General features: G+C 41.7%; 1 protein-coding gene across 1 annotated transcript; it reads left to right on the top strand.

Moving 5' to 3' along the window:
* The first annotated feature begins 5,994 nt into the window (after positions 1-5,994).
* On the top strand, positions 5,995-11,326 carry terf2ip (telomeric repeat binding factor 2, interacting protein). Its single transcript, XM_084027610.1, has 9 exons — positions 5,995-6,071; positions 6,556-6,801; positions 7,816-7,952; positions 8,150-8,379; positions 8,714-8,809; positions 9,101-9,740; positions 9,857-9,960; positions 10,162-10,599; positions 10,714-11,326. Exons 2-9 carry the CDS (start codon positions 6,572-6,574, stop codon positions 10,933-10,935), a joined length of 2,097 nt encoding a protein of 698 aa, XP_083883736.1. The 5' UTR covers positions 5,995-6,071; positions 6,556-6,571; the 3' UTR covers positions 10,936-11,326.
* The last annotated feature ends 328 nt before the right edge of the window (positions 11,327-11,654 follow it).

Raw genomic sequence — 11,654 nt, 5'->3', positions numbered from 1 at the left:
TTGTCCGTTTGTGCCCAAAGACTATAATTAGTATCTTAAGGAATATAATGCCACAACATTTATCCTGATTGGTCTAAAGTCTTGAAATCTGGTTTGGACCTAATTTGGGTAAGTATCTAAGGGTACACCTTTGCATCATAAGTCAGATTTTTATGAATAGTAATCCCCAATGAAAATCCCTACACTTCTATTTTTTATTGAAGATCATAAAAAAATGTAGCTGGTTGGACAGATTTTTAAAAAATGTCTTCAGATTCATGTTGAGGCACGTCCAGGAAATACTTCCACCAAAAGAAAACGTACAATTTCAAATGAAACCCCATTACATCCACTTCTGCTCCTCATTGGATTAATCAGAAACATGACAGAAACATGATTAATCAGAAAACTGATATCACAGACAAAACAGGTGAGAATTCAAATGTCTGGAAATCGGAGTCAAAATGCCATCTTGTTGCCTCGGGGCAGCATTGTGGTGTCTCTTATTTCTCTTACTTCATCGTTGGGGTCTTTTTCTCAGGTTTGAACAAAAATGATGGTTGCAGAAGGATCTGACGAGGAATAAGAGAAACATGTGTGAGCTGTAAAAAAGGAGAATATATGAGACAAGGAGGGAGCCAGGCCGTGAGAATGAAGCAGATTAAGGAGAAGTTTGGCCCCTAAAAATAAGCCTTGGAGTTGGCAGATGATGTTGGGGGGGATTTCTGGCTCTGACCCGGATGGTCCTCTTGGATGGTTGATGATGATGGTAATTAAATGTGTTCTTTATGTCGAGTCAGCATATCCTCACTTTGTTACGGCCCGGTCTCCGCTGACCGAGCCCTGCCAAGATTCCTGAGCTAATCTGCCAAATAATTTTCATAAAGTATATTTTCTGCTCTTCTCCGTCCGCACAGAGCCAAGTCCAAAGATAGCGGCCGTGATTTACACAAGGAAGTTTGTGTTTTTGCTTGAGCTGCTTAAAAAACAGCAGCTTTGCTCTTTTATTCCCTTCTTGTTTTGGTGTCGGAGAGGAATTTGACTCCCACCAGGGTGTGATACCTGATATGTGGGGTTGGGGTCCTCGAACGAGCCTCGGTTCTGAAGCGATACACCTGCCGCTGTAAGACCAATACAGCTCTCGAGAAATATTTGTGTTCAATCTAGTGTTGATACAGAAAACACCACATAATGAGACTTTATGTCCTCCTGAGCATTAAAGGAAAACATTTTAGACACAAAAGAAATCACATAAAGCGTCTGGGATATTTGTCACGCTGTAAAACTATTTGTAAAGGAAAAACTCCCCCAAATTTGTGTGACTCGATGCCCCAGCCTTTCAGCATTTCACTGACACTTGATCGTAAATTGTGGATTATTCACGAGCATGAAAGGGGAAAGTGTCTTTTTACTTTCTCTAATCCTACAATAACAATGGTATATATAGTCAACTGTCATAAATAGAATCAAAACTCCACATAAAGATATCAATTGGACTTTTAATGCATTATTTAACGGTGCCCATTCCCTGGATTTGATTAATGGCTAATTAAATATTACCAAACCTGAAAACAACCTGCGATCTTGATAAGTAGCCGTAAAAATAACAGTCATCCTCTTTTGTTGAATGTAGAAACGTTCCTCTGACGTCACCGCGCCACACCGCCCTCAGACATTGTGTGCAACCGGTCGGGCCCACACCACTTCACGTTACCTTTGTCAGGTGGATGTTTTCCAAGTGATTCACTCGTTCAACTCTTCAACGCCGTTAATTGACTCTTGGGGATCGGAGTCAGAGCCGTGTGTCGCAACGTTGGCCTGGTTTCAGCTCCTCTGTCATAAGACTCGTGAGGACATCGCTGGTGAAAATGCTGCACGTGGTTTGTTCCTTCGAGTGAAAGGATTCTTATTTTTTTTATTCTTGATGCCTAGAAACTACAGCATCTTAAATAATTATCGCTGTACATACTCCAGACAAGTTTCCCATATGTCATCCATCGAAGGTCCAGATTCAGCCTTCCTGTAGCCTCGGTGACAGTTGGCTTAATTTAACATAGAGTCTATCAACAGAGGGGAAACCGTGATCCTGGCTGTCAGAAGGTCACAAAACCCACCTAGCCTTGAGTTTCTGTTAACATAAGAAGATTCTTACTTTTGGACAGACTTGCTGTATCAGCCCTGCTATGCTGAGGACACATGTGAGAGTGACATCGATCTTCTCATCTTGACAGGAAAGTGGATAATGCCGCCTGCACAGGATCGTCACTATCTCTACCCATCAAAGTGTCGTGCATTTTTCTCAGCTCTCACTGATAACTGACACGTTTCTGTCTCACTCTGGTCTTAAACATTTCCTCACAGAGTACGTTTGCTGATCGTTCTGGGAAAGCTTGGTCGTAGACGTTTCGCCTCTCAACCAAGCGGCTTCCTCCGTTCTCAGAACTGACCTGGATGACTGAGAACCTTCACAGACATGCTGCTTATCGCTCCCATGTACAGAATTTGAATAGTCTCCATTGCTTGAACGTGGGAAGAAAGGCTGAAACGTGTTCAAACTTTCTTTCGGGACAGCTTGGCAGTAACATGACATGACGGGTAAATGTGAGCCAAAAATTATATTTTCTCTTTGTTTTATTTTGCCTCGTTGTCATGGGTAGAAATGTGGCTCTATGTGGAGGAATCTGAAGCCTTGCAGTGATTTAGCTTGGTTTTACCCAAGCAGCATGCAGCACGTCCACAGGGACGATCACAGAGAAACACATCAGTACTGGAATCTTGATCTCTCCAAGAAAGTGCATTTGTGAAGTCTGTGCAGATCATTGAATTATTTTGGTACAATAAGTATATCAATCCATTATTCTGGACAAAAAGTGATCAGTAATATTGTTTGATCGACAGGCCTGGTGTTCTGTAAAGTAGTGTAACAGCGCCCTCTGCAGGATGGAAACGCCTACTGAACCTCCTGTAGTCCCTCTTCATGAGCCAAACCAAACCACACTGTGTTACGCGGTGGTGACCTGACCTCTCATACTCATCAATCATTTACTGACATGAAAACAGCAGATCAGAGGTGTGACGACGGCTCAGGAATGAGATGATCATTCCAGGGCAGAAGTTCAGGTTGAGGATGGATCACAGTCGGCGACGTGCAGGAGTGAATCTGTACCACATCCATCTAGTAGTTACGGCGTTTCCGCAAATATACATTGACTTGGAGGAGTTGCGGCCCCTCGGTTGGCTGTTGTATTGTTTCAGCTGGTCGGGGCGAAGAAGGAGAGGAACAATAGCGGCCAATAACAATAATGTAGCTGTCAGGAATGTGAGGGAGGCAAGGTCGGTGAAATGATACAGTAAACAGGCCGGCCCAATTCCTTCCTTAATTCCTCAAATGAGTGAAAAAGAAAGCTGGATTTCACAAAGTAATTATGAGTAACTAATATTGTAAGGAAATGTTGATAAGCCTTTAAGAGGGAATTGGACCAACACAGGATCAAAAGCATTAAAATACCAGGTTATTTTTCATTCTTTGTTTCAGGTTTTTTTAGTTTTAAGGACATTTTTAAAACATATAAAAAACAAAATTGTAAAGTTATGGGGCTAAATTGGAAATTTGGGCCTCCACACTGCTCCCAACATAGCAGTCTGTGGCGAGCAGCTAACGCCGCCCTTGTTTTGAAATCAATGACTTTTCTGAATTGGGGATTAAATGTTTGAAAAAAATTCTGCGGTTAACAGAAGCTTGAGACAGTTCTACCACTTAAAATATGTCCATAAATACCCCTCTTGTGAATTTTGAAGCTTTTACGTGTCTTAAAAACGACTGCAAACCACCTAGTGTGTGCTCCTTCACTCACAATAATAATAACAACAACAACAACAACTACATTATTATTAATAATAACGTAAATTCCACACAACCATGCACTAAAATGTATGCGCGGCCCGGCCGGCTATGTGAACAAAGCACAGAGAAGCTGAGACTACAACACACACTGAGGGAAAGTGACTTCATTCTCTGCTCCGGCAGACGTTACTGTTGTTGACCGGAGGACATTTAAGGAGCTAGCCTACCAAAACAATCACTAAACCAAACTTAGTACGATTTTTTTTTTAAAGATAAAATATAGAACACGTATCACGGTCATAACGCTGTACATGAACACAAAATAACCACATTCACTTTGTGGCACGATATCATAGGAAGCAGGGCCGGCCCAAGCCTTTTTGGGGGCCTTAAGCAGAATTTGATTTGGGGCCTCCCTCCCACCACCGTGGAGTCACCTGTGCATGACCATTATTGACACAAATGTCACACTATAATGTTACATTATAAATTGTATTAATACAGTCACAGATTATGAACTACTGTACAGATGCATAAAGACCCCACCCCCACCCTATTTGTGCAAAAATGGGTGCAAATGGGGGAGGCGGGTTGTGGGGTCTCTCCCCTTGAAAAAATCTGAATTTTGTAGATGTGATTTCCTGTATTCTGGTGCCAGCTGGAGAATGGCAATATCTAAATTTGTTCAAATTCATAGCCTAAAAATCTCCACACATGATTGGGAGCCCCCTGGTGGTCAGGGGGCCACAGGCAGCCACGTAGTTTGCTTATGCCTCAGGCGAACCCTGACAGGAAGTTCCCACAGTTTTCAAGCCATTTAGAGGTTTGTTCTCTCTTTGTGTTTCTGCCCGTGAAATATATTTGTGCAACAATCTGGAAACAAAATTGATTAGTCTTCAAGATGTGAGCATGTTTGGTTAAGACATTTTGCTTTCTACATTACAAAAATATGGGTGAAATATGTGAATGAACGGTTGTTATTTTTGTTGCTACCCTGCTAATAGAGGAACCCATCGGGTTCTTGCTTTTTTGTGACCACTATGGGATTCATAACAAGGAGATGAAATCAGTGCAGGGCCTCTGCACTGCCTCAGGGGGACCATCAACTGATCGGGAGTAATATCTCCCACTGGACTGTGTGTGTTTATGTGTTTGATTCTGGAGATTTCATTTTTCACAGCTCAGTTGAGTTGTTAGTCTGCTGTTCTGTGAACATTACATCACAACGACACGGACTGTGTGTGGTCCTGACCTTGTGCATCATTATCGCGGCCTGAAACGCAGTTTTGAGTTTACTCAAGTAACGTTGCACATTGTGTTCTGAATGTGTAAACATATTTTCAGAGCAGATTCAGCTGCATTTTAGCGATTAATCTCTGAAAGAGGAAGGCCATCCTATATCATCACTGTTTTTTATTTTTTATTTTCGACAAGTTTATTTGACATTATGAGAGGACATACTTCATGTAACACACTTGTACTTCTTTCAAGGATGGCACCACAAAGTCCAAGACTTTGCAACTTCTGCAGTCCAGAGGAAGTGTTCATTTAAAAGGTAGAGCTAATAGAAAAGAAGTCATTTTATATCAGCATTTCAGATTTATAGGTTAAAACCCATCAGCTTTTAAACATTTTTATATTTTAACATATCACACAAAACACAGGTGTAAAAAGTCAAATCAATAATGGCTGAATTCTTGGTCCATAAATTGGGCCATATTTTATCACAGCCTACTGGAACGTTTAAATAAAACAGCCATTGGTGTCATTAGTATATTATTATTAGTATATTAGTCCTACTATGATGTGTGAAACTATCTGAGGCCCTTTCACACCATGTTGGAGCTTTGACTTTAATTGAAATTGATTCCTTTATATTTTTTTAGAGTCTTGTTTCTATTCTTGCAATGAATGATTCAGGGTAGGCATATGTGTACCTTTAAGTTCATGTATTCTCTTTTTTACCTTAACTATCTTTCCATATCTCCATGAGACAGGGTTTAAGGCTAAAATGGCTTTACACAAATGTCAAAAGTGTTAAAAGCAACGGGGTAATAAAGAAAAGGAAAAGTGTGCCTCTGCACCTAGTAGTGTGGCAGTAGTGCAGTAATAGATACAAACAATAGGGGGCGTTGATGCGACACTCGCTACGTGTAATCTACCGAGAAGGAAGAAAACCCCGGAAGTAGACTGTGTTTTGTCGAGGCGGGAAAGGTCACCGAGGAAGTAAACAAACTAATGCTAAACGGTACGTTTTGAGCTCAATATCGAATGACAGCAGTTTTTAATGTAAAGTTTAACACACCATCAGCTAATTAGGCTGCACCTCGTTCTCAAAGCCGCCATTTAACGTCTGTTAACGTCTGACGAGACTACCGTAATACGTAACCCAACGGCTGTTGACGTGAGAGTTGCAAAGTTAGCTAGCCTTTGCCGAAGACGGCAGTTAACTACTTTTAAAGTGTGCAATAGTCATTTTAACTATTTAAACCATTTGTGTGTAAAACGTTTCAAAGCAGTGAAAAAAGGCACACAAATAAACAATTAATTTTACTAAAATGAAAGAAACTCTTCACACGATCAATCGTTACATGCTGAAAAATGAATCGATAATCAAGTTATCCCTCTGTGTTAGCTTGATTTACAGGTTCTGGTGCTACTTTACACGTGTGTACGTTATAACCTGGCACCAGCTTTGATATGTGACCGTTGGTAGTCTTCTCTTCCTCCAGGTGACACATCTCCATCATGCCGTCCGAACAGCAGGGTGTGGCCAAACCCAACATCTCCCCGGTTCTGTTCATGACTGTGGACGGCGTACCTATGTCTTTCTACCTGAGACCGGGTCCCGCTAAACGCAAGCTCCAGCCGCTCATCGCAGCCGGAGCAGGGGTGATGTGCAACGTGCAGCAGCCGGGGGCCATCCTGCTGATGGACCCCGAGGAAAGAGCCTCTATTCCCGAAGCAGGTGCTCACCGGTAGGCGCGGCACTACGACGCCTTTAGAAAGTGTGCATACAGCAGGAATACTGTCTAGTCCAGAGATCTTCAACATGGGGGTTCGGGACCCTGACGGGGTCAGCAGGGGGTCCCCAAAATGATTTGACCCCAAACTTTTTTTCTTTCAACATTTTAAATATGTCCAAAAATACACATTAACTTTAATACAACGTCTAATAAGCATATATAAATATTAATTGTTGTGTTAATGTGAAATTGTGATGTTGAAATGCCAATATAGAATTACAATATGTTCTGTCAACAATTATTATTTAAATGGATTCACATTGTAAAAATACATCATTACAAATTACTGTTATACACGGCACTATATGCTGCACTACACATTATTATTGGCCCGGTTTAATAAGCAACATGATTGTATACGATATGTAATAGGGGTCCCTCCATCGTGTCACTATCAGCCACGAGGTCCTTGGCCTGAAAGACGTTGAAGACCTCTAGTCTATTCAATTAAAGCTGCAGTTGGTAACTTTTATTAAAAGCATTTTTTTTTTAATATTTGCTCAAACTGTCACCACTGTAGTAGTACATGATACTAATATGAGGAGACATAAATTAGGCAGAGGAACCTGATTCTTTCAAAGATTATCTGTCTTATGCACTGCTGTCATTCTACAGTTTGAGCAAATTGTATAAAATAAATATTGTTTTTATAAAAGTGACCAACTGCCGCTTTAATAGAATAAAAACTACATACTCATTGAAACCTACCCTTTAAACACCATTTTTCTCTGTAAGGGAGAGATTTAATACTGTTGCCAGAGAAATGTTCTATATGTTAACGTGGTTATACATTTTAATCCTCCTGTCTAATGACTGAGCATTTTGTAAGTTCTAGCACGACAAGCTAAACAATTGTTATGTTTATGTTTGTAATCAGCTAGATCATTTAATTCAGCAAAAGTTGTTACTGGGTAAGTTACTCCGATACTCAGAGCATGGAAATGAAGCTGCTGTCTGTTTTCTCAGGTACGTGTCCACCCAGTACATTCTTGACTGTATTGAGAAGGACGAACAGCTGAATTTAGAGGACTACAGATTAAATGTTCAAGTGGTCTTGAGACAGTCTGCGAGACAGAAAGGGATCTCACCTGGACGCTTGGGAGGTATGACGTAAACGCCTAACTATCTTGTGAGGAGCATCACAAAGTGTTGTCATGAAAAATAGCCGTAAAATGAAAAGTGTGTACTAGTTTCATATTAGTCGTTATCACTCTATTTGTTTTAAATCTACTGATGAATATTCTATTTGTTTTAAATCTACTGATGAATATTCTATCTGTTATTCTTTCATAATGATTAGGCAGGCTTACATACACCGCTGAAGAAGATGCTGCCATTTTTAGTTATGTCAGCAAGCACAAGACGGAGATTGGGGGAAACACACTTTGGAAAGCGATGGAGAAGCAGTGTGTGACCAATCACAGCTGGCAGTCTATGAAAACCCGTCATAGACTGCTACTGACAAGGAAACAGGCAGAGGAGGTGGCAACAACAGAGGAAGATGCCAAGGGAGCAGAGGAAGAGGCCAAGGTAATTTACATAGAAGTTATTTTGTAATATATGCATCACACATTTCTTTTAGAATTTACATTGTGTGCCACCTTATGCAGGACATCCAGTTTGCCTCTGTGTATCAGAGTAGGGGTATCAAGATGTTTAAAAAAGCTCTATACAGGGAAAAACATGTAATATTAATATCGCTCGATCATGTCAATGAGTAGTTCTTGATACAACCTCTGGATGGTGCCGAATAAAATACATTATATACACTGTTGCTTTAATAACATTTTGTAATCATGAAAAAACATACAGTCTAATGTAGACGACATCATTCTCATTCTCAAGTTTCTCCTTTGTCCTCTAGGAAGAAGGACTTCAAGAACCAGAAGGTCAAAGAAGATCCAGTGCAGAAGATTCTGCTTCTCCTCAGACACATTCAGCACAAACAGACCTAACACAGGTAGTAACCACAACTCACCTACTGCAACGATGCTGCAGTTGAACTTTACCGAAGACAACTGGACTTGCTTAATGTTTTTGGAGAAGCTTCTCCTCTCATCCAAGAGGCTTCTTCAGTTCTAACCGTCTTGTTTTAGTGTCTGTGCTCTCCTCACTTCATTGGACTGCAAACACCACATTGTCAAGCTATCAAAGAATGTCACAGTTGAAGTATTGATTAATACGTTTACATGTGATTTAATAATACATTCAAATGACCAGTAATGACACATCGTATGTGGTGTCTCCACAGATAGATGACCAATTAATACCATCTGAAAGCCGACAACCAGAAATTGTAGAAGCTCAAACATCCATCCTTTCACAAGATGAAGTGTATGTGGATCCACAGACGGATAAACAACCTGCTGAAAGCACACAGGTAGAGACTGTAGAAGCTGAAACATCTGTCTCCCCACAACCTGGGAGACCTTGTTTGGACCCAAAGACAGATCCTCGCACTGTTCCAGCCGAGGCCACAGAACCAGAGCTGGAGGAACCACAAACAATCATTGAAAGTGAGCTAGAGGGTGTGAGCGCTCCACCAGCCGAACCCAAGTCTCAGGAAAGGCCCAACGAGAAGAAGAAAGGCTCCCCCGAGCCCGAACAACTACAGCGTCGAGTAACGCGTAGGCAGATTATATTTGAGATGTTGCCATTGGCTGAACCTTATGGTAAAAAACTCAGATCATCAACATCTTCTCCAGGGAAACCACCATCACCACATCCTCAGGCCACAAAGAAAGCTAAATCAAATAAATCCTCTCTTGATCATGCCGCAACCGTAGACGAGCCGCCTTCTAAGCGAGCCAGAGGAAGGAGTGGGGAGGCCGAGGCCGAGAGTCCACAGGTGGAGGCTGGACAAGCTGCCGTCTCTGAAACAACACAAGCAGGTTTGTCATGCCGCCATCAGGCCGGGACACAAAACGCACAACGGGTTGAATGTTGAGTCAGGCAGAGGGAGATGATATTTCCTCTCTTTTTTTCTGCGTTCATTGCTGTTTTGCAGATACAGAGTCGGTTTCAGTGCCACAGAAAGGAGGGAAGAAGAAAGAAAAGAGGAAGTTGGGGATTCTTGAGTTGGCTTCAAAGGAGTTTGAAGATGAAAGTGAGGTAAGACACAACTGGGACTAACATTGTATATTTGCAAAAGTGGGACATTTTCACGTACGATCACCTCAGAAAATATGATGGTATACGGCTTTACAGTATTATTATTCTCAGTTGCAGTGATCAGTCAAAGACCATTGTATTAGTATCACATGGAAACATCCTGAGCTCTATGTTCAATATATAAACTGTCACGTCTCTCAGTCTGATGCCGACGGAGCTCCAGATCTCCAGAACCCGGCTGACACGGTGGCGGTACAACCCACATCAACAGAACCTCCGCCCCCCACTTCAGACACAGCTGCTGACGCTGCTTCCACACGGTCCAACCCTGAACACGGGGGTCCATGCCTCCAGGAAAACCTGCAGGGGACCCAGGCTTCCAGCAGCGAATGCCCACCAAAGACGGGCAGCCCTGAGCCCGCCGCCACCGTGGCTGTCGCCGCATCCTCCAAGGTTCACCTCTTCATATTTGACAGCGAATCTCAGGAGGAAGAATCTCAGTCCATCATTGGTGATAATCACGTAGCTCCAGACGAAACGCAGCCAACAGTGAACAAAGACGCTGCACAGTCACTGACCCAGGTCCAGCTGGAAGAGGACAAGCAGCGACTCAAAGAGCTGATGAAACAGACAAACAAGGTGAGGACTGTGATGCAGTAGATCCATCGTCGAGATCACTAATCTGCATTATGCTCTTGTTGGTTATATTCTGTATAACCAACCAATTTTTTCTCTAAACCCTTTTTGCTTCAGGACTTAGTCAGCGTGACCAAAGCCCTGTTGAAGACCAACGGAGACTTCTCTGCTGCTCTGGAGCAGCTTTTGAATCCCTCCTCGTCCTCAGGACCACTTTGGAATCGCTACGACGATGGACTTTTGCACTCGGCTGGAGCCGTGGTCCGACAGCAGCTGCAAGAGAAATACGGCGAGGAGGAAGTGGCCAAACGAATCATGTTCCTCGACGTAGAGGCATGAAAATGAAAGACAGGTAAGTACGGATAGAAAGGAGGAGAGTAGCAGATCTGGACATAAGGATTAAACCCGCGTATTGTATCGCCTAACTAGTATGAAATAGTTGAGCTGGTTTGCTGATCCTCTCCTCCACGGCTGCTCCTCCCAGACTAACTTTTAAGAGTTATCAAAGACATTTAATCAGAGCGTTGAACTATTTAGCGTTTTAAGGAGGGTTGATTTTTTTGTGCCATGTTCCATACCATTTGTTTGAAAACCATCACTTTGTGTTCAGCTTGAAAATAATATTTTAGATGTTTCTTAATGTGTCTCATATTTTTAATTTAATTGCATTAAAAGTAGTTTAATACGATTTTAAACACAACTGCTTTACAATTTGAAATAAATCTCTTGTTTTATATGTATTGTACTTCCCTACTTATTTGAACAAACTATTTGAACGGTAAGTGAGTCTTCAGCCTTGTATGAAGTGTGTGAGAGGAGAGAAGAGGACCTCTAGTGGTCACAGGAAGAATGTGTCTGCTGGGAGAAAGGCCTTGAGGTAGCCTTTAACCAAAAAGAGTAACAGAATGTAGCTCTACTACTCTCAGCGATATGAATTACTGCTACTAAGTTCTTTAAACAAACAAACTCACATTTTTTTGAATTCCAAGCAAAAGTATTGTTAACAGAAAATAGTGTTTTGATAAAAATATGTTCCTCTTTAAAATTAATAATGGTTG

The sequence above is a fragment of the Eutrigla gurnardus genome (genome assembly GCF_963514095.1).
Source record: "Eutrigla gurnardus genome assembly, chromosome: 2".
Taxonomy (NCBI): Eukaryota; Metazoa; Chordata; class Actinopteri; order Perciformes; family Triglidae; genus Eutrigla; species Eutrigla gurnardus.
The sequence above is the reverse complement of the archived record's forward strand: the minus strand, read 5'-3'. Positions and strand labels throughout refer to the sequence as shown.